Genomic DNA, 24,247 nt, shown 5'->3' on the forward strand with positions numbered 1-24,247 from the left:
ATTTATTAGATTTTTTTTTTATTAGTGGTTTTTGCTTTGTGGGTACTATTATGTTTGTAACATCTTCTGCATATAGCAGTCTGTGTTAAATTGATGGTTGTTTAAATTTGAAACCATTCTTGGGGTGCCTGGGTGACTCAGTAGGTTGGGTGTCCAACTCTTGATTTCAGCTCAGGTCATGATCCCAGGGTTGTGGGATCGAACCCTGCATCAGGCTCTGCGTTGAGAGAGAGGAGCCTGTGTAGGGTTCTGCCTTCCTCTCTCTCTGCCCCTCCCTTGTGTGCATGCACGTACTCTCTCTCTTAAAAATAAACATTTAAATTTGAACCCATTCTTTACTCCTGCCCAAGTTAGGTATATGATGTCATATCTTACATCCTTTTATTTTGTCAGTTCCTTGACTGATTTTTTACAGAAACACTCATTTTTACTGCTTTTGTGTTTCTTGCCTTCATACTTTTGGTCCTTCTTTTCCACTCAAAGAGTCCCCTTTAGTATTTCTTGCAGGACTGGTTTAGTGGTCATGAACTTCTTTAATTTTTGTCTGGTTTTGTTTGTCTGCTTATGGGTTTTCCTTTATATGTAACTATATTCTTTTTGTCTTGTTGCTTTTAATATTTTTTCTTTATCACTGTATTTTACCATTTTATTTATTATTATTATTTAATTTAATTTAATAAGCCCCAATGTGGGGCTTGAACTCACGACTCTGAAATCAAGAGTTGTATACTCTACTGACTGAGCCAGCCAAGCGCCCTTTTTTATTTTATTTTATTTTATTTTATTTTATTTTATTTTATTTTATTTTAGTAATCTCTACACCCAGGCTGAAACTCATGACCCTGAAATCAAGAGTTGCATGCTCTTCCAACTGAGCCAGCCCAGTGCCCCTACCATTGTTAAACTGAACTTCATCATCTTTTCTTACCAAACTGGTTTCTCCTTCAGTGTTCTAGTGGTAAAAATATCCTCCCCAGTCGTTCTCAAACCTTTTAGTATCAGAATTTCTTCACACTCTTAAAAATTATTGAGCACCCCCCAAAGAGCTTTTGTTCATGATTGATAATATCTATCAATATTAGTGTATTGGAAATTAGAACTGAGAAACTTTAGAAACACTTATTAATTCATTTTAAAATGATAACCTATTACATGTTAACATAAAAGCAAGTCTTTTATGAAAAAACATTTCAAAACAGCAACAATAAAATTTAGGAGGAAATGTGTCATTGTTTTTCATTTTTAAAAATTTAATTTAATATTGGGGTTAATAGATGGATTCTCCTATCTGCCTTTTCATTCAGTTGGTTGTGATATAACATGTCCTTTGTTTTCTGGAAAATACCGTCATATACCTGTGAGAGCATGATAGTGAAAAGTGCAAACAAGACCTTGGTACATTATAGAAGTTCTTTTTGACTTTGCAGAAAAAACAAGTCTTGGAGATTTCTAGGGGTTTCAGGCCACACTTTGTGAAGCTGCTTTTCTGTCCAGTCACTTGAGTGTCTTATACTTCTCACACAGTCATCATACACATCACTAAGTCTTAGTGATTTTTATCTCCTGATGCTTCTTGGGTCACAGTCCCCTCATTCTGTAGTCAGAATTCTTTTTCCTAGCTGGTGTCTCTTCCTCTATTTTATTTTCTTTCTAAGCTATCCACATTGTAGCAAAAGTAATATTTCTAAAATAGAAATATGATGATGTAATCCATTTTTGAAAATCCATTACAAGTTTCTCATAGCTTTAGTTAGTATGCAAGATGTTTTATGATCCTGTTTCCACTGATCTCTAGCTTTTTTTTCGCAAGCTACTTTTCTGTGAGTGTCTTATACTCTAGCTTTCTTTATGCAATACTTGCTGTTCTGAGAAAGCATCGTGGTGATCCATATGTCTGTGTTAATGATACTATTTGTTGGGTTCACACTGTATTCCTGGCACTGTGTTCTAAGTAGTTTATATATGTATTATCTCATTTAATTTCCACACAGCCTTCCAAAAAAAGTGTTCTAATCATTCCATTTTATAGGTAAAGAAAGTGAGGTATAGAGAGATTAAGTAACTCTCCTCAAATCATCTAGCTGGTGAATATGGAATCTAGGTCTGTTTTTCCACTTCTCTATTAGGCTAAATACTATTTATCCTGGAGGGTTAGGCTTAAACCTCCCTTCCTTCTGGAAGCCTTTCTTCTGGTATGATATTTATATGCCTGCTCCCTCTATTCCCATTAAACCTTGTGAGCAGCTCTAACTAGCACTTAACAATACATTATATTTTACTTGTTTGTCTCCCGTACCATTGATTGTCCTGGTAGGTGCAGAAAGGGAACTTGATTCCTCTGACACAAGAATCTTAGATTGCATTCCAACATCTTTGTCCCTAAGAAGAAAATGAGTATTGGAGACCTTAAAACCTAATGTCACTGTGGGCCTACTTAGTCTATTCATTCTATGCAAGCAGGTCCTTCAATTTCAGAGGAACCATAAAACAGATAATATTATTTCTATATTAATTCTTCCAAGTTTTAAAAATAGTGACCCTGATCTTTTATTAGTTTAGAGAAGACTAAATAACAACAACAAAAATAATAGCTAACATTTATTTAAGTGCTTTCCATGTGTCTAAATATTTTACCTGTATATTAACTCACTTAATTTTTACAGCTCCATGAGGTAGTTATTATTACCTTTGTTTTACAGATAAGGGAAACCGAGGAACCAAGAGATTAAGTAACTTGCCCAAGATCACACAGCTTGTAAGTGGCAGAGCTTGAAATCAAATCTCTAAAAACTATACTGTACAAAATACTGAATCTTCTTTATCCAAGATCCCATAGTTGTATTCTTTGTTAGGATAAAGGTAAGTGAGGATTAGAGGTAAAATTATATGGCACAACTCTGGTGTAGTGATCTTAGAGAAAAAGGTGATTTAGTATAGATTTTTAAAAGTGTGTTTTCTTTTTAAAACAGCATCTTTTTGGTATAAATGAAAGGATCTTTCATGTTATCTTTATTACAAAATCATTCTCACAGTTCTGAGCTCCAGCCCAATTAATTCCCACTTTCCCAGTGAATAACAGCAAACACAAAGTTTTACATTTTAATTGACACTTAGGAGTTTGATAATAATTTTTCTTCTCCCAGCAGGTTTCATTGCTTAATTTCAGAATCCTGTTTTTTTATTTATTAGAGAAACACATCTGAACTTTATCTTTTTGGTGAGATTCATTTGCCCTTATCTATTTTCTGTGACCCCAGTCTCTTGAGCATTGCAGTGGATGTTTAATTTTGAGAATGTTAATTAGCTTCAGTAATTACATACCTTGGGGCATTTCTAGACATTTATAGCTTTGTATTTTTTTGTATAGAAGAGGATATATTGGAGCTTGTTGGGTTTTAAGGTTGTTTGTTTGTTTGTTTGTTTTTATTTTTGTTTTTTATTTTTTATTTTTTTTAATTTTTTTTTTCAACGTTTATTTATTTTTGGGACAGAGAGAGACAGAGCATGAACGGGGGAGGAGCAGAGAGAGAGGGAGACACAGAATCGGAAACAGGCTCCAGGCTCTGAGCCATCAGCCCAGAGCCTGATGCGGGGCTCGAACTCACGGACCGCGAGATCGTGACCTGGCTGAAGTCGGACGCTTAACCGACTGCGCCACCCAGGCGCCCCTGTTTGTTTGTTTTTAAAGATACCTTTGAATTTTGTTCAGGGAGGAGTTCTTAAGTCAGTCATGGAATTTAGGACTATTGGGAGTTTTATTTTACCAGTTCCCAGGAATATCCTACTTGTGTTTTGCTAATAGTATCATGAGGTCACTAAGAGTAGTTGTTTTTTGATGATGCCTTATGTTGTAGTTGAGTTTCAGAATCAGACCAATACAGAGGATGCAGTTTTCTTCAGATAAGCCTTTGAATAAGAACCCAGGCTAGTTTTGGGATTTGTGTGATACAGAAAGCACATCTGTAACATGTCCCCTCTGTTGACACACTTTTAATTCTCAGTTATACAGGATGTGCTTTGAGCTATCTTTTTACCAGTCATCATTCTGTCTACTCAGTTTCATGTATAATATTGTCAAGGTCATTTCAATCTCTTTCAGAATAGATTTGATTCCAAATCATCTACTTCTGCTACAGTGTTCTAACCTTTTTGTTAAGTTTATTTATTTATTTTGAGAGAGAGAGAGCATGCGCTCACAAGCAGGGGAGGAGCAGAGAGGCAGAGAGGGAGAATCCCAAGCAGGCTCTGCACCAGCAGTGCAGAGCCCGATGCAGGGCTCAAACCCGTGAACCTGGAAATCATGACCTGAGCCGAAGTTGGACACTCAACCAACTGAGCCACCCAGGAGCCCCACAGTATTCTAGGAGTATTCATGAGAGATAAATGGATTGATTGAGGAAATTTGAAAAACATAATATATTTTTGAGAATGTGGTGAGGTGTAAGATACAATTTGTAGAATTGTTTTGAGTTCTTCGGAATTGATGCAAGACTTGAGGAAGCTGGGGATAAAAATGTGAGATGTGCAGAAAGAAAGGACTTTTTTCCTCAATTACTCTTTCAGATTTTGTTTTTACTTGATCCCATTCTATTTGAAGCTTAAAACAAGAGCTTCAGTACAGTTCAGTTAGTTGAATTATCCTCTCTTGTAGGATTATGTATGAAATTACTGAGTATTATTAATATCCCTCTGCAAACAGGTGAGGGAGCAAAGTTGAAGAGAGCAGAAATGTCCTCATATTAAAGGCATACTCTAATGTTTTCAATAATTTCATTTTCTTTTTTTTTTTTTTAATGTTTACTCATTTTTCAAACAGAGAGACAGAGCACAAGTTGGGGAGGGGCACAGAGAGAGAAAGGGAGACACAGGATCTGAAGCAGGCTCCAAGCTATGAGCTGTCATCACAGAGCCTGACTCGGGGATTGAACTCACAAACCACGAGATCATGTCCTGAGCAGAAATTGGCCGCCCAACCGACTGAGCCACCCAGGCGCCCCTTTAAATTTTTTTTAATGTTTATTTATTGTTGAGAGAGAGAGAGAGAGAGAGAGAGAAAGAGACAGAGACAGAGAACATGAATGGGGGCGGGGCAGAGAGAGAGAGGTAGACACAGAATCCAAAGCAGTTTCCAGGCTTTGAACTGTCAGCACAGAGCCCCACGTGGGGCTTAAACTCACAAACTGCGAGATCATGACCTGAGCCAAAGTTGGGAGGTTAACCAACTGAGCCACTCAGGTGCCCCTCAGTAATTTCATTTTTAAGAAAACTGTTCTGAAATTACAAGAAGCAGCTAAGAAAAGTTGCCATATATAAATAATTTATTTTCTGATTATACCAGGCTTGCTAGCATATTATATTGATGTTGGGTGTCAGATAAGCACTCTATACTTGTTTTTTGTAGTTAATGGTTTATTAACAAATACTTATTTGTCATGCCAGGAACCGTCTGAGAGTATGGGATATAGCAATAAAGAAAAAGGAAAAATCCCTGCCCTTATAGAACGTACATTTTTTCTTCAGTTTTATTAAGATATAATTGGTATACAGCTCTGTGTAAGTGTAAGGTGTACTACATAGTGATTTTACATACATATATTGAGAAATGATTACCACAGTAAGTTTACTTAGCATTCATCTTCTTATATAATTACAAAAAAATAAAGCTTACATTTTAATGGGAGAAATGGTTGTAACAAAAACAGCAACCAATACCACCAGACTTCCATGGAGTCAATGACAGAAATTCCTAAAATGAGACCCAGAAATGGCTGTGTTTTGTTGTACTTTCTCTGAAATTGGCCCTACATTTTTGCCCTTTTAGTCCTTTTTATGCCTATACTGGGGAGAAGAGTGATGGCAGAGCATCTAGTAATAGCTTCAGTTTTTCTCAGATTTGCTCTGCACCAGGTACCCTGCAAAATTATTTTAAAAATTATTTCACTGCATTAAAATCCTATGAAGGAGATTATTTTATGGGTCAGTAAAATGAAGTTTATAAGAGGTAGTGTAGTTACAAACCAGATCACATTAAAAAAACAGAAATAGGCACCTGGGTGGCTTGGGTCAGCTTTGGTTTCAGCTCAGGTCATGATCTCATGTTTTGTGAGTTCAAGCCCCCTGTCGGGTTCCATGGGGCCTGCTTGGGATTCTCTCTCCCTCTTTCTCTGCTCCTCCCCTGCTTACATGCATGCATGCTCTCTCTCTCTCTCTCTCTCTCAAAACAAAACAAAACAAAACAAAACAAAACAAAACCAGAAACGATAAAAAAAAAAAACAACAACACCTTGAATCAGATCACATAGCTGGTATGTGATAGGGCTAGATAGGCCTGCTCCTAAAAATTTCAGGACAAAAGCATGAATAAAAGCACAGTTTTCGTATCTCTATACTTAGGTTATAAATCAAGATAAAAAAAAACTGTTAGAAAAGTATTTCTGGGTGCCTGGGTGGCTCAGTTGGTTGTGTGTCTGACTTCGGCTCAGGTCACGATCTTGCCGTTTGTGAGTTAGAGCCTCTCATCGGGCTCTGTGCTGACAGCTCAGAGCCTGGAGCCTGCTTCAGATTGTGTGTCTCCTTCTCTCTCTGCCCCTCCCCGGCTTGTGTTCTGTCTGTCTCTGTCTCTCAAAAATGAATAAATGTAAAAAGCAAAATTTTTTTTAAAATGTTTTTAACAGAAAAATATTTCCTCTTCTACGCAGACATGTATTTTCCTAATGACTTAGAAGGCCAGAATTATTGGACTACTCAGAGTTCTGAGACAGGTACCCTCTAAGACTAGTCTCAATCCTCAGACTCTCATCATTTGTCCCTTGGCCATGATTCAGACCATGGAATGTGTACAACAGTGGGTATAGGTATTGTCGATGGCAGGACAGAGTTTGAGAAGAGATCCACTGAAGGCCTTGGAAGTAGGCTCAAAACTGCTTGGGCAGGGAATTCTGGGATCCAGAGCATAGTCGGGGTTGGTAGAGTCAGGGGCTTCAGGTAGATTTGTCCACTTGGTCCAGTGAACATCTTGCCTGAGGGGATAGACAGGTCAGAAGAGGGTCAGAGTGGATATCTAAAGTGTAAGATCCAGAATAGGGTTCCTTTACTATAACCAAGGGTAGTACCAGTGCAAGGACTGAAATCCAGGTCTGTGTGACTATACTGTCTCTTGTCAACAGTAAGAAAGCCTGGATTTACAGAGAAAGGAAGTGTTGGCTTACTGTCTGGTAGATGGAGCAAGGATCTGTCCATGAAGTGCTTTAGGATGGACTATTTTTTTTCTTTCTTTCTTAAATGTTTGCTTATTTTTGAGAGGGACAGAGACAGAGTGTGAGTGGGAGAGGGGCAAAGAGAGAGGGAGACACAGAAGCAGAAGCAAGCTCCAGGCTCTGAGCTGTCAGAACAGAGCCCGACCCGGGGCTCAAACTCAAGAACTGCGAGATCATGACCTGAGCCAAAGTTGGACGCTTAACTGACTAAGCCACCTGGGCGCCTGTGGACTATCTTTAAATGAGCCAGTCTATTTCTCTTTTGAAAATGCTATTTAGAGTTTACACGTAAAAACTAGAGAATTGAGAATTGAAAAAAAAAACCCCATCTCATTACAAGTTCATTCTGGTCTTTGTGTAGTTTAAGTTGAATGGCACAGTTATAAGGAGACATAGCCAATTTTTTTCCTAAGACAGTGAGGCATAAGCATATTGGTGTATATATATAATGGTTTGCAGTTTATACTCAACAAGAATTTCTTCAGTCCTGTTTTACTTAGGAAAAAGCAGTATAAAAAGGTCCAGATTATGGTTTATTTTGTATTTTATATCAAACATTATAGGTAAGTTAGATATCATTATGTGGTCTTAAAGTTTTCGATTTTCTGAAATTAATCTCAAACATATGAAGAGACTGGTTCTGGGGAAATGCAGTTTGGATATAGAATGTTATTTCTTCGTTACATACATTGTTGAGTATTTAGAGTACATATGGGTTCTGGTTATTCTTAGAGTCCTTAGGACACCAGTCTTAAGATTGACTGTCCAGCCACACTATTTGTCAGATCCCCTACTTGAAGCATTCTTGAGTCTGTCGAAACCTTCACCATCCACATGACCCCAGGATCTTGGACTATCCTTACCTATTAGAGAGTCCTCAATTCTGTCAGACTCAGAGTTTAATTTAAATCTGGTGAGAACAGGGGCGCCTGGGTGGCGCAGTCGGTTAAGCGTCCGACTTCAGCCAGGTCACGATCTCGCGGTCCATGAGTTCGAGCCCCGCTTCAGGCTCTGGGCTGATGGCTCGGAGCCTGGAGCCTGTTTCCGATTCTGTGTCTCCCTCTCTCTCTGCCCCTCCCCCATTCATGCTCTGTCTCTCTCTGTCCCAAAAATAAATAAACGTTGAAAAAAAAAAAATTTAAATCTGGTGAGAACAAATCATGACTTCTGTTCGGTTTTCAAGCTACCCTTTTTGTTAACAGGTGAGAATCTTGTGTTTCCATGTATTGCATGATTGGAACTGTTCAAGGTGTAAAAATGAACAGAAAAATCCTGAGTGCTACGTACCCTCGATGTTAGAGACATAATTAGTAAGTAAAAGTCCAAACTGATGTTAGACCTAGAATTTGGTGGTACAGAAAACAGAATTTTAACCCCCTTCTAATTTTTTTATAACATGTCTTTCCTACACCCTTTCAATTTGCTTTTTCTGTGATATTTGGCACTATTGCCAAATAGTGCTATTGCTTATTAGCTCTTGTTACCAAATTTGCCAAGCTCCTGAAAAATACTTGCTTTTTAAAAAGCACATTAAAATTCTGACATCCATTTTGAGTGACAGTTTCAGCAGCATCCTTTATGGCAAGGGCTTGGGAATTTGTTGACATGAATCCATTTTCTCTGACTTCTGATTCCCCTACCTAGATTCTGTAGCCTGTGGTTTATTTTTAAATCATGCTGCTATGCTCTATGCAGCAGTTCTTTTCCTGAATTATTTATCATTGTTTGGAGCTGAATGGAGCAGTATGTTTTTTTTACCACTGCTCATTAGAACTCACGTGTCTGTCTTCAGCTTGGTTGACAGATTTGGTTCATGTTAAATCCCACTGGTCCATTCTGGGAAGGCTGCAAGGCAGGGAACAGGCCACAGTCTGTGATACCCTGTAAGGGCATTCAGACTTTTGGTTATTGTTATTTCTTTTGGCAGCAGTGGGAAAAGATAGAAGCTATGCCCTGTTCTTCCCTTAGACTGTTCAGACAGAGACTGTGTTAAGATCATTTATGATAATGTTGATTTTATGTTTTTATAGTAATTGTTGCATTTTTAGGAGAGATGAGGGAAGAATCCCTATGAAAAGCACAGCATTAAATCAAGATTTCATTTTCATTTTAAATATGATCCAGATACTTGGGACACTAAAAATCTCTGGTCTTGGGATATGGGTTGTGAAGCATTTGTTCCTTTTGTTTGGGAATATTCCTTCTCATTGCCTGTTCTCTCACCTTCTTAACAGACTGTAGGCTTGGAAGAAGGATGGCAAAATCTAAAAGCAAGGCAATTATTTTGAATGATATTTTTTCCCTTTTCTGTTTTCTGGTGCATCAGAATTAATGTTTCTCTTTCGTCTTCCTCCTGTGTTTTTTTTCTCCCCCTGCATCCTATCTTTCATGAAAAAAATTTTTTGACATTGTTTTTTTTTTCTCTTTGATAGATGAGCACACTACTACTTGGGTATTCTTTACTTTTTAAACTATTTGCCTTTTTCATGTCACTGTAGGTGGAAAGGGGATAGCTGTCAGTCATTTGGGCACTGGAGAAGGAAAAATCATGTTTGTCCCCCTAACCCTGTTGGCCATCTCTGAGTTTGCTTGTACCTTTTTAAAAAAAAAAAAAACAGCAATAGTATCTAGATTTGAGTTCCATTCTTGGACCACTGATGAAATACTGTTTTATAGTCTGAACCAGAACAAGAATTTTTGGCCTCTATTGCTACTTTTGGGTTAGTGCTACTGCCTGAGAAACTGGCCTTTCACTGCTCAGTGATTCCAGTTATTATCATCATGATCATTTCACTCCCCGGTGATAGTGGCTCTCAGTTGCATAAATCCCACATTTCTCAGCAGGACCTCAGGACAGCCCCACTCACATTTTCCTGACATTTCATTAAACTCATTTCTTTGGACTGAGTCAGCCAAGTTGAACTAGACTAAATATACTATCTTTCCCTTGTGCTTTTGCTCTTCTCCAAGTTATCTTTGATTCTCTTTGCCAATACATTTCCACAATCCTTAAAATATCCATTGCAAGATTAACATTTTTTAGGAAACTGTCCATGATTCTCTGTTAATTTGAACTCTTAATTTTTGTATTTTTTGAGCCTTGTATTTTCAAATTGCTGATGGTTTAAAGCACAATCCCTGTGTTCAAGGGGGTCTAATCTTTGGGGAAAATCAGAGATAAGCGGACTTGTTTTTCTTATTATTTTGCATTTCTGTTGGTTTTTAATTTCACATCTATGTCTTTAAATTCCAGATTATAATTGGAAGGGCAGGAGCAATTACCTTCCTTTCAATGGAATCTTATGAACTATTTCTGCTGCTCTTGGCACATGGTAGACAGCTACCTGCCTTACTGCAGGGCAGATTCATTGGATAATAAGGTATCAGTGTAGGGTAAGAAGGATCCTAAGGGTTGAGGATTCTCTATTTTGTATATTTTAGAATGATAAGAATACTAAGAGTTTACAGTCTTTTTAAAAAATTTTTTTTCAACGTTTTTATTTATTTTTGGGACAGAGAGAGACAGAGCATGAACGGGGGAGGGGCAGAGAGAGAGGGAGACACAGAATTGGAAACAGGCTCCAGGCTCCGAGCCATCAGCCCAGAGCCTGACGCGGGGCTTGAACTCACGGACCGCGAGATCGTGACCTGGTTGAAGTCGGACGCTTAACCGACTGCGCCACCCAGGCGCCCCAAAGAGTTTACAGTCTTACTTGGAATTATATTTTGGAGACTAAAATGACACAGACTAAAAATTGAAAGTCCAAAAAGACATATTTGGTTTCTGAAATAGCCATCCAAATTTTGTCTGCATAACAAAGTTACAGCATATTTATTATTGGCAAGCTGGGAGGATGGTTTACTTCAGCAACTCTGTCCCTGCATGTCTGATGGTGGTGTTGTACATCCTTAATAAATTTGAGTTCACATTAGTTTACTGTCGAAATCTTTCAGGTGACATTCAGAACCAGAATTGCATATTATCTACAGGTTGTTAACCTCACTTTCCAACCCCCCATGACACTTTGCATGAGAGTTGAGTTTATCTTAGAGATCTTACTTCGAACTAGGGTCCCTGACCTTTAAGAGTAGAGCTATTGTGGCACCTGGGTGGCTCAGTCAGTTGAGTGTCCAGCTCTTGGTTTCGGCTCAGGTCATGATCCTAGGGTCGTGGGATCGAGCCCTGTGTTGGGCTCTATGCTGAGCATGGAACCTGCTTAAGATTCTCTCTCCCTCTCCCCTGCTCATGCTTTTGTTTTAAAAAGGTTTTTGTTGTTGTTGTTGTTGTTTTTAATTTAAGAGTAGAGCTATGTTTCATTTTTCTGACACTTTTTAGAGCACTTGGTGGTGTTAAGGTAGGGGGTAGGAGAATGGGGGTAGGAAGTAGCATGAAGGTTCTTGAAGGAAGGCTAAGAGGAAAGCTACTTGAGACTACTTATTTGTCCATTCCTTGTGTATGAAATCAATCTCCTGACCACTTATGTTGCCTTCTTTGCCCCTCTCCACCCACGATCCTGAATCTTCAGTCCCAGTGCTGCTGACTGTGTACAAAGTTAGGGAACCGTTCCTAAGTCCAGCCTTACTTCTGGCACCAATTATAGAATTTGAGGGTCCTCAAGACCACTTTTGAGTTCAATACTTTGCCAGAAGGACTTACAGAACCTGTAAGTTTCTCATGAAAGCTGTTACACTAGAAGTTATTGTTTATTTTCGCAGAAGTTAACAAATTAAAATCAGCCAACAGAAGAAATGCATGAGACAGAGTCTAGGAGGGATCTAAATACTGAGCTTATGTTTGTCCTCTCCCAGTGGAGTCACGAATAGTGTTAACTCTTCCTGGCAATGTGTGACAACACACATGGAATATTGCCAACCAGAGAAGCTCACCCAATCCTTGACGTCAAGTTTTTGTTGGGACTCCATCATGTATATGTGATTGTTGCCTTATGTAACTGACCTCAGTGTCCAACCCCTTCTGAAGTTGAGCTGATACTGTGCGACTCAGACTCCCCACTAAAAATCACATTGTTAGACTTTCTGGTACAACTCAAAGCCCCCAGTAAACAAAGGCTTTCAACAAGCAGACATTTCCACAGTTTTTGGTTTATTACTCCCAGGAAGCTAAAGGCAAAGACCAGAGATACCTTTGAGCAAGTTTAAAGTCTTTACTATACACCGTGCTAGTTCAAGCTTTGGGCCCAACCAAGAGGAAGGGAAAGGGAAGTAGTTTAAAGTTTTTGAACCATGTAAATTTGTTTTTTGATCAGAAAATTTAACATATATAAATTGAATTTTTAAACAAAAGAAAGGAGATCCAAGTTGCTAGAGCTCCCAGGCACTTGAGAGAGGCAAACTCAGATCATCCCTTGTGGAACATACCTCAACCCTAGTTTCAAAGAATTCCCAAAGATAGATTGCCAACAAATAAGGGACGCCTGGGTGGCTCAGTGGGTCAATCATCAGACTCTTGATTTTTGGCTTAGGTCATGATCTCATGTTTCGTGAAGTTCAAGCCATATGTCGGGCTCTTCACTGACAGTGCAGAGCCTGTTTGGGATTCTCCCTCTTCTCTCCTCTCTCTCTCTGTCAAAATAAATAAATAAACATTTAAAAAGTTATTAGGTTGCTGGAGCACCTAGGTGGCTTAGTTGGTTTAACATCCAGCATTAGCTCAGGTTGTGATCTCATGGTTTGTGAGGTTGAGCCCCTGCATTGGGCTCGCTGCTGTCAGTGCAGATCCTGCTTCAAATCCTCTGTCCCCCTCTATCTACTTCTCCCCAGCTTGTGCTCTCTTTTTCAAAAATAAACATTAAAGGGGAACCTGGGTGGCTCAGTTGGTTAAGTGTCCGACTTCAGCTCAGGTCATGATCTTGCAGTCCGTGGGTTTGAGCCCCGTGTCAGGCTCTGTGCTAACAGCTCAGAGCCTGGACCTGCTTTGGATTCTGTGTCTTCCTCTCTCTCTGCCCCTCCCCTGCTCATACTCTGTCTTTGAAAAATAAATGTTAAAAAAAAATAAACATTAAAAAATATTAGCTTGCCAACAAATAAGAGGTAAAAATAATAATATAATAACATCTCAAACAAGTCACTACAAACAACTAGAAACAACTGATCTAGACCCACAGAAATAAAAAAATAATAATAATTCAAAGTTACAAACTCAGTGGAAGGGAACTTACAGTCCTGATCATGGTGGAGTAACAAGACGTTGACTTACGACCCTGCCTTAAACAAATACAAACAACTGAATAACTGGACAAAATATATTTTTAAAACTGTTTTAGACATTGGACAAAAGGTAGCACAGACCAGTGAAATCTCAGAGAAAGGAAACGATCAAATTGAGCCCTATGATAGCTCTGATGAAAGTTTCTAAGTACCTAGGATGAAAAGGGATACTCAAACAGAGCTGGCAGTCTCCCAGATTTGAGGATACAGAGGTAAAAGGTCAGAGAAACCAAAACAGCTAGAATCTGTGGGCAGAGTATGAGAGAAGAAAGCTTCACACAAAGGAGAGAGCTCCAGAGATTTTTAAGGCTTCTTCTAAACCTGCACTGTCCAGTACAGTAGCTCCTAACCTCATGTGATATTTAAAAATTCAGTTCTTGGGGTGCCTCGGTGACTCAGTCGGTTGAGCGTCCGACTTCAGCTGAGGTCATGATCTCACAGTTCCTGAGTTCGAGCCCCGCATCGGGTTCTGTGCTGACATTTCAGAGCCTAGTGCCTGTTTCGGATTCTGTGTCTCCCTCTTTCTGCCCCTTCCCCACTCATGCTCTGTCTCTCTCTCTCAAAAATGAATGAACGTTAAAAAAATTTTTTTAAATAAAAAAAAAATTCAGTTCTTCGTTTGCACTGACACATTTCAAGTGCTCAGATGCCACAATTCCAGAAGGTTCTATTGGATTTTACCATCTTAGTTTTGTTAGCTGAGTGCAGCCAGTTTATGATTAGTGAGGAAACTAACCCAAGGCCAGAAAAAGACCACTAGAGAGCATTAGGCAGAACAGTCCCTGGAATACAGGGCCACAAATATGTTGTGTTTCCACTAGCCAGAGCAGAAACATCTTCTAATACCTGGGACATTAAATGGAGGCACTAGAAGGGTATTTTCTCAATAAAGAGGTCAAATTAGCCCTAGTCTAGAGGACTTACCTTGGATTTGTCTAAAAGGCATAAAAGCAAACCTCAGAAAGATTAAATTGTTTCTAAGTCACAAATTCCTGAAACAAAGCTCAAGATTAAAGACTTAAAAAAAAAATCACTGAAGCCAAGAATGCAAAATTTACGACATTTGGCATCCAGTCACAATTATCAGGCATATAAAGAAGCAGAGAATACAGTTCGTATTGAGGAGAAAAGCCAGTCAATAGAAGTAGGCCTAGAAATTATACAGATGATAGAATTAGTGGACAAGGACATTGTAACAGTTGAGTATGTTCAAAAAGCTAGAAGAAAGATTGAGCATGTTAAGTAGAGACGTGGAAGATATAAAAATGATCCAAATCAACTTCCAAAGATGAAAATTACAGTGTCTGAAATGAAAAATATAGTGGACAGCATTAATAGCACATAGGCATTGCAGAAGAAAAAAATTAGTGAACTTGAAGACATAGTAATAGAAATATCCAAAATGAAATATAAGTGGGGCACCTGGCTGGCTTAGTCCATAAAGTCTGTGACTCTTGATCTCAGGGTTGTGAGTTCAAGCCCCATATTGGGTGTTGAGCTTACTTTTAAAAAATGTTTAATAAATATAAAGAAAAGATTGAAAATCTAAATATACAGTGATGAGTCAGTACTAACTGAACAGTGGGACATTAAGCAGCCTTTTTTTTTTTTTTTCCATCATTAAGCAGTCTTAAGAATACATGTAATTGGAGTCTCAGGAACATGGGGGTGGGGATAGAAAAAATATTTGAAGAAATAATGACTGAGTATTTTCTAAATTTAATGAAAACTATAACAGATCTAAAGAGCTCATTTAAGATTTTTTTCTTCATCACTGATTTTAAGCAATTTGATTATGATATGCTTTGATGTAGTTCTCTTTGTGATTTTTCTGTTTTGGGTTCCTTAAGATGCTTACTAGATCCATGGAGAATCCAAAAAGAACACTCATGAAGAGAGCTGTACCAAGAGCATATTAATCAATTGTGTCCAACTAGTGAAAAGAAAAGTCTTCAAAGCAGAGAAAGAACTCACATTATATACAGAAGGGTTGTGGTCTGAATTGTGTCACCCCCCCACACACACACACCCAATTCATATGTTGAAGCTATAACTCCCAGTATTTCAGAATGTGACTGTACTTGGGGAAAAACCTTTATAGGGGTAATTAAGTTACAGTGAGTCTGTTGGGGGGGGGGGTGCCTGGCTGGCTTAGTCAGTAGAGCATACAACTCTTGATCTTGGGTTTGAGCCACATGTTGGGTGTAGAAATTATTTTAAGGGCGCCTGGGTGGCTCAGTTGTTTAAGTGTGTGACTCTTGATTTCAACTCAGGTCATGATCTCACAGTTCACAAGATTGAGTCCTGTGTCAGCATCATGTCGTCCTATGCTGGCATCATGGAGCCTGCTTGGGATATATTCTCTCTCTCTCTCTCCCCCCTCCCCTTTCTCTGCCCCTCCCCCACTTTCTCACACTTGCTCTCTCTCAAATAAATAAATAAACTTTAAAAAAAAGGCAGGGGGGATGCCTGGTTGGTTCGGTCAGTTAAGCACCTGATTCTTAATTTTTGGCTCAGGTCTTAATCTTGCGATTCGTGAGTTCAAGTCCCACATCAGGCTCTGAGCTGACAGTGGAGAGCCTGCTTGAGAGATTCTCTCTTTCTCTCTCTGCCCCTCTCTGCTCCCCCAAAGAAAAACCAAATAAACATTAAAAACAAAAAAGAAATTACTTTAAAAAGTTTTTTTAAAAAGTGAGGCTGTTGGGTCCCTAATATAATTTGACTGGTGTCCTTATAAGAAGAATTTTTTTTTTAATTTTTTAATGTTTGTTTATTTTATTTATTTATTTTTCAACGTTTATTTATTTTTGGGACAGACAGAGACAGAGCATGAACGGGGGAGGGGCAGAGAGAGAGGGAGACACAGAATCAGAAACAGGCTCCAGGCTCTGAGCCATCAGCCCAGAGCCCGACGCGGGGCTCGAACTCACGGACCGTGAGATCGTGACCTGGCTGAAGTCGGACGCTTAACCGACTGCGCCACCCAGGCGCCCCAAATGTTTGTTTATTTTTAAGAGAGAGGCAGTGGGAGCGGGGGAGGAGCAGAGAGAGACAGAGACACAGAATCTGAAGCCGGCTCCAGGCTCTGAGCTGTCAGCACAAAGCCCTACATGGGGCTTGAACTCATAAGCAGTGAGATCATGACCTGAGCTGAAGTTGGACATTTAACTGACTGAGCCACCAGGCGCCCCAAGAAGAGGAAAGTTAAACATATAAAGGGACACCAGGGGCATGAGTGCATAGAGGAAAAACCATACAAAGACACAGAAAGTGGCCATCTGCAAGCCAAGGAGAGAGGCTCAGGAGAAACCAAACCTGTCAACACTTTGATCTTGGACTTCTAGCCTCCAGACTGTGAGAAAGTAGATTTCTGTTGTTTAAGCCATCCCATCTTTGATATTTTGTTATGGCAGCCTTGACTAATGTACAAGGTAAGAATTTTGGCAGACTTTTCATCAGAATCATTGCAAGCCAGAAGATATTGGAGTGGTAAATTAAAGTGCTAAATGAAAAAGCCTATAAAGCTAAAATTGTATGCAAAAATGCCTTTCAAAATTGAAGAGGAAAATGTGCAGAATGGGCAAATCCCTAGGGTCAGAAAATGCATTTGTGGTTGCTTAGGACTGAGGATAGGGAGAAAATGGGGAGTTATTGCTAATAGGTATAGGGGTGATGAAAATATTCTAAAATTGATGTTGGTGGTGGAAGCACAACTCTGAATATACTAAAAGCCAGTGAATTGTGGACTTTAAGTAGTTGAGTTATATGGTATATGAATTTTATCACAATAAAAATAATGAAGATGAAATAAAGCCTTTAGAAATATACAAGAGACGTGGTGCCTGCGTGGCTCAGTCAGTTGAGCGTCTGGCTCTTGATTTCAGTTCAGGTCATGATGTCATGGTTCTCAGTCTCCGCGTAGAGCTCTGCCCTGACAGCATGGAGCCTACTTGGGATTATCTCTCTCCCTCCCCTGCTCACGTTCTCTCTCTCTCAAAAATAAATAAACATTAAAAAAAAAAAACCCAGTAAAAATAGGGGTGCCTGGGTGGCTTCAGTCGGTTAAGCATCAGATTTGGCTCAGGTCATGATCTCACAGTTTGTGTGTTCGAGCCCCACATTGGGTTCTCTGCTGTCAGCACAGAGCACGCTTCAGATCCCTGTCCCCCCTCTCTCTGCCCCTCCCCCACTTGTGTTTTCTTTCTCTCTCTCTCTCTCTCTCTCTCTCAAAAATAAACATTTAAAAAAAAAGAATGCAAAATTACAAATACAAAATTTTAAAAAATACAGTAAGAATAAAATATACAAGAGCTGATAGAATTAAACCATCAAGCTACCACTATAAGAAATGTTAATGGCAGGAGAAAATTACACTAGATAGAAATTTAGATTTACATGTAAAAATGAAGAGAATCAGAGATCTATATGGAAACTATTAAGAGTTCTTTTATTCAAAAACCACTTAAAAGATAATTGTTTAAAACAAAATAATAAAACTGTATTGTGGGATTTATAACGTGTAGAAATAAGATGTATGACAGCAGTTGCCCAAAAATGTGGGAGAGGTAAAATGGAAGTATACTAAAGTTCTTATAACATATGCAAAATGGTATATTATTTTAAGATAGATAATGATACATTAAAAATTTATGCCTTAAATCCTAAAGAAACTACTTAAAAAAACCCAAAGAGGTATAATTAACAAGCTCATGAAAGGAGATAATTGAATCATAAAATGCTTAATTAAAAGACATCCAAAAAAGGGAAGATGAACAGATTGGACAAGTAGGAAACAAATAGCAAGATGGTTGACTTAAATCCAGCCATATAAATAATCACATTAAATGCAAATGATCTAAACACTACAATTAATAGTTGCAAATTATCAGATTGCAGTTAACAGGAAGACCTAGTTAAATGTTGTCTATGAGAAGTCAGACGAAAAGTACAGGATGGAAAAAGATATATTGTGCAGACACTAATCAGAAGACAGCAGGGGTTACTATATTAGACAAAGTAGTTATTACTTTACTTTGTAAATATTACAAGGAATATTATCATGGATTTGGAGTATGATTTCGTGATGAAAATGTGGTCAGTTCTTCAAGAAGACTAAAAATCATAAATGTTTGTGCATTTAATAACTTCGAAATTTATGAAGCAAAAAGTAATAAAAGTGAAAGAGAGAACCCATCAGTATAGTTGGAGATGTCAATAGTACTTTTTCAAAATTATTGGTTGAACAGTTAGACAAAAAAAAATCAGTTAGTAACTTGACCTGGTTGACTAACTTGATCTGGTTGACATTTGCTGACCACTCTACCTGACAACAACATGATACTGTTCTTTGCTAGTGTTCATAGGATATCTACCAAGATAGACAATATTCTGGGCCATAAAAGAATTTCAGTCAATCTGGGGTTTAAATTTTACAAAGTATGTTCTTTTATCATAAGGAGATTCAACTAGAAATCAGTAACAGAAAAATACCTGGAAAACTCCCAAACATTTGGAAATTAAACATACTCTGAATTAGGTATCAAAGAATGATAAGAAAGTTTTAGAAAATTAGAATTTTTTTTTACAAAAGTTTATTTATTTTAGTAATTTCTACACCCAAGGTGGGACTTGAACCCATGACCCTAAGATCAAGAGACACACACTCTTCTGACTCAGCCAGGTTCTCCTAGAAAATGTTTTTTTTTTTTTCAACGTTTATTTATTTTTGGGACAGAGAGAGACAGAGCATGAACGGGGGAGGGTCAGAGAGAGAGGGAGACACAGAATCGGAAACAGGCTCCAGGCTCTGAGCCATCAGCCCAGAGCCCGACGCGGGGCTCGAACTCACGGACCGTGAGATCGTGACCTGGCTGAAGTCGGACGTTTAACCGACTGCGCCACCCAGGCGCCCCTTTTTTTAAATTGAAAATGTTTTTAAAAGAATGAAAATGAGAACATGACATAGCAAAATTTGTGGGATGCAGTTAATGCAATACTTAAAAGGAAATCTATAGCATTAAATGCATATATTAGAAAGAAGAAAGATCTAAAAGTATTGACCTAAGCTTCCACTTTAAGAAATGAGGAATAAAGGACACCTGTGTGGCTCAGTCAGTTAAACATCTAACTCTTGATCTCGGGGTCATGAGTTTAAGCCCCACATTGGGCTCTACGCTAGGTGTACTTCAAAACAAAACAAAACAAAAAACAAGTCAAGGTTAGTTTAGCATTCAAAATTCAAACAATATATGTAATTCAATGTACTAACAGGCTAAAAAAGAAAATACTATGATTATCTCAAGAGAAACAGAAAAGGCATTTGGGAAAAACTCAACTTCCAATCATTTTAAAAACTTTCAACAAATTAGAAGGGAACTTCCTTTTAAAAAAAAAAAGATTTTATTTTTAAGTAATCTGTGTCCAGCGTGGGGCTTGAACCTACAGCCATGATATCAAGAGTCGCATGCTACTGACTGAACCAGCCAGGCATCTCTAGAAGGGAATTCCCTCAGTCTGATAGAGGACATCTTTGAGAAACCAGTAGCTAATACTGTATGTAATGAAGAAAAAATCCTTTGCTCCTAAGAACAAGAATAAGGCACGAATGTTGGGTGGGCTTCACTGCTTCTTTTCAACATAGCATTGAGGATTCTCAACAGTGCAGTAAGCTAAGAGGGGAAGAGGAGCAATAAAAGGCGTAAGTTTGAAAAGGGGAAAAAATAAAATTTAACCACTGCAAAGGATAGCATCATGTATGTAGGAGAACATGAGGAATCTGCAAAATAGATTATTTAAGTTGAGGAAGGTTGTGGGATACAAAGTCAGTATGTAAAAATCACTTGTGTCTTTATATACTAGGAGCAATCTGAAATTGAGGTTGAGGAAGTATGTCATTTATAGATAGCGTAAAATTTGACAAGACACATGCAATAGCTGTATATTGAAAACTGCAAAACGTTGCTTTTATGGATTGGGGGATTCAATATTGGTAAAATTGCAATTCTTCCCAGATCTACATATTCAGCATGATTGCAGTCAATCAACACACTGACTAAAATTTATCTGAAAACACAAAGGGTCTATAATAGACCAAACAAATTTGAAAACAAAGATCAAAATTGAAGGATTTATACTACCTGATTTCAAGACTTACTGTAAAGGTTTGGTAATTAAGATAGTGTGGTGTGGAAATAAACCTATAGAACAGTGGAAGGGAATAGAAGCTCAGAAGTAGATCCACATGTGTATGGTCAATTGATTTTGACAGCTGCCAAGGCATTTCAGTGGGACAAGGAAAACTTTTTTATTTTTATTTTTTTTTATGTTTTTATTTTTATTTTTGAGAGACAGAGTGTGAGTGGGGGAGGGGCAGAGAGAGAGGAACACACAGAATCCGAAGCCGGCTCCAGGTTCCGAGCTGTCAGCAAGAGCCCGATGTGGGGCTTGAACTCACAGGCTGTGAGATCATGACCTGAGCTGAAGTCGGTCATCCAACCGACTGAGTCACCCAGGTGCCCCAAGGAAAACTTTTTAATCAGCGATTTTTAAACAATTAGATAGACGTTGTAAAGGAGGAAATATCTTTTTTCCTTCTACTCTTCCAGGTTCCCAGCTAGATTTCTGTAATGAAAGACAGATTAACAAGAGAAAAACAAGTTTATTGACATACAATACATGAGAGAAACTCCTGGGTAACTCAGAGGTTTGGTTAGAAGTTAAATTTGTATAGCTAGCATCTTAAAGAAATTTTTAGAGAAGGATAAGACAAAGGAAAAGGACCTTGAGTCTCTAGGGGTGGCAAATTGTGGAAAGGCAAATCTAAGTGAAACTAATGGTAGATAAAGACTCCTTAATAAAGTTTGTTGTGTAGAACTCTCTGGTGCCATCTCCAGGCTGATAAGGCTTGTCTCCTGTGATTAATTTCTTTCCTTAGTGGGTGAAGAGGGGAGGAGAACAACTTTGTAAATTTACGTCCTTTTAGGCGGATAGAAGGGGGGGCAGAGAGCTTTTCTTTATCTGCTTAATTTCCTTCTGCTCGAAATAATCCTATGCCAAAGTGGCATATTTGGGGTGGCAAATTCTGCAATCCTTCACCACATTAAAAAAAACAACAACAAAAAACCTCCAACCTTATTTCGCATCACCAAAAGAATAACTCAAATGGATCATGGACTTATATGTAAGGGCTGAAATTATTAAATTCTAGAAGAAAATGTCTGAGAAAATCATTGTGATCATAGATTAGGCAAAGATTTCATAAATTGAACACAAATCGCACAAAGTATAGAAGAAAAAAATTGATGTTTGATTTCATCAAAATAACATTTCTCTTTTATTTTTTAATTTTTTTTTAACTTTTTAAAAAATGTTTATTTGAGAGAGAGAGAGACAGAACTCAAGTGGTGCAGGGGCAGAGAGAGAGACACAGAATCCAGAGCAGGATTCAGGCTCCAAGTTGTCGGCACAGAGCCTGACACGAATCTTGAACTCACAAACTATGAGATCATGACCTGAGCTGAAGTAAGGTGCTTAACTGACTGAGCCACCCACCCAGGCGCCCCTTAATATTATTTTTTAATGTTTTACTTACTTATTTTTGGAGAGAGAGTGTGAATGGAAGAGGGACAGAAAGAGAGAGACAGAATCCAAAGCAGGCTCCAGGTTCTGAGCCATCAGAACAGAGCCCAATGTGGGCTCGAGCTCACAAACAGGGAGATCATGACCTGAGCCAAAGTCGGATGCTCAGCCAGCTGAGCCACCCAGGTGCCCCTAAAATTTCTCTTTTAAAAACACAGTAGGGGGCGCCTGGCTGTCTCAGTCTGTAGAGATGTGACTCTTGATCTTGGGACTGTGAGTTCAAGCCCCACATTGGATATACAGATTACTTAAAAATAAAATCTTAAAAAAATAAAGACATGGTAAATAAAATGAAAAGGCAAGCCACAAGGGCACTTGGCTGGCTCAGTTGGCGGAGCATGCGACTATTGAGCTTGGGGTCCTGAGTTCCAACCCTATGTTAGGTACAGAGCTTACTTTAAAAAAAAAAAAAAAAAGACAAGCCACAGACTGGCAGAAAATGTAAGTTTAAGGAAATACTTCAATGTGGGATATATGAAGAATGCTCCTAATTCAACAACCCAGGGGTGCCTGGGTGGCTCAGTCGGTTGAGCGTCTTGATTCTTGATTTTGGCTCTGGTCATGATCTCTCAGTTCCTGAGATCAAGCCCAGTGCAGAGCCTGCTTAGGACTCTCTCTCTCTCTCTCTCTCTCTCTCTCTCTCTCTCTCTCTCTCTCAAAATAAAATAAATAAACTTAAAAAGAAGACAACCCAGGGGTGCCTGGGTGGCTCAGTCAGTTGAGTGTCTGATTCTTGGTTTTGGCTCAGGTCATGATCTTGCGATTTCATGAGTTCAAGCCCTGCATTGGGCTCTGTGCTGGCAGCAGAGAGCCTGCTTGGTATTCTCTGTCTTCCTTTCTCTCTGCCCCTCCCCACTTGCACTGTCTTCTCTCTGTCAAAATAAATAAATAAACTTAAAAAAAATAAAAATATTTGATTACAGTATCCATACATGGTTATTAAAGACATTTTAGAAAATGTGGGTGAGTAAAACTATATGAAGAAGAAAATATCACCTGTAATCATTCCTGAGGGAGATACTTGTTAAATTTTTGTTATATCTTTTTTTTTTCATACATATTTACAGTTAATATCATCATGTATATATAGTTTTGCATAAGATTTGTATGTAGATTATCACATTTCCCTTGTCATTAAAATAATTTATAAACACATCATGAGGGTGACTTTATATTCATTGTTTGAATTTGTCGTCATTTATTATTATTCTTTTTGGCTATTTATTTCCAGGTTTTTCTCTTTTAAAAATAATGGTTGTGAACATTTTTATTTTTTTATTATTTTTATTTATTTGTAATATATATATTTATTTGTAAATATATATATTTATATTTATTTATTGCTTATGAACATTTTTATATACAAATGTTTTATATATTTGTGATTATTGAAGAATGAGATTTCAATGAAAAGTATTTAAAATGCTTAGCGTAGTACCTAGAACATAGAAAATACTCAAAAAGATTTTGGCAAATGCATCTTGCTTTTATCACTTAGTATGATTTGGGGATCTTAATATACTTTATATGGATTTAGTTAATGATTCTTTAAGAGAATAATTTTGTTAAGTAACATTAGGACTCAAATATATTTCAGTCTGTCCATCTTACCGTCTCTCTGCTCTAGCTACCACCTCATTAATCTTTACAGCAAAATTATTTGAAAGAGTTCTCTATTCTTGCTATCATAAATTGATCTCCTTTTTTCTTTTGAACCCACTCTGTTTTGGCTTTTACCACCACTGCTGTCTATTCCTAAATCCAGTAACCAGTTGTAAATTCTCATCTTACTGACCTATCAGTATTTGACAGTGTTTATTGCCTTTTCCTTGAAATGTTTTTTCACTTGGCTTCCAGAACATCACACTTTCCTTTCTAAATGCCATTCCTTCTTAGTCTCCTTTGCTGGTTCTCCTGGCTTTTTTTTTTTTTTTTTAAATGAAAAAAATCTCAAAAATACAAAGTAAAGACAGTATTATAATGAATCTACCCCATGTACCCTTCGATCATCATCAGCATTCTACCATTTTTGCTTACTCTATACTACCTCCAGCCATTGCTTACCCCTATTTATTAATTGTCTTCTTATTTTTAAAAGTCATATGTATTGAAGTATGATTTACATA

At 38.1% G+C, this 24,247-nt stretch overlaps 1 protein-coding gene and 1 long non-coding RNA gene across 15 annotated transcripts in view; both read left to right on the forward strand.

Annotated features, from left to right (window-relative positions):
• R3HDM2 (R3H domain containing 2) overlaps nt 1-24,247 on the forward strand; it is a 162,120-nt gene that overhangs the window by 56,952 nt on the left and 80,921 nt on the right. For 5 of the 14 annotated variants that reach the window (XM_086713003.1, XM_086713017.1, XM_086713014.1 and 2 more), the window contains one exon: nt 2,700-2,755. The exons of 8 other annotated variants lie outside the window; for them this stretch is intronic. In XM_086713003.1, the coding sequence (XP_086569129.1) occupies nt 2,700-2,755 (56 nt within the window). Of the gene's footprint in view, nt 1-2,699; nt 2,756-8,458; nt 8,567-24,247 lie in introns of all 14 variants that reach the window. One more of the 14 variants, XM_086713018.1, reaches the window with a different exon arrangement.
• On the forward strand, nt 2,762-6,650 carry LOC147579085 (uncharacterized). The gene is made up of 2 exons (XR_015253530.1): nt 2,762-3,415; nt 3,663-6,650. It is a non-coding gene; the product is annotated as an uncharacterized LOC147579085 (long non-coding RNA).

This window comes from Puma concolor, chromosome B4, assembly GCF_028749965.1.
Source record: "Puma concolor isolate L17-30 chromosome B4, mPumCon1.1.hap2, whole genome shotgun sequence".
NCBI lineage: Eukaryota > Metazoa > Chordata > Mammalia > Carnivora > Felidae > Puma > Puma concolor.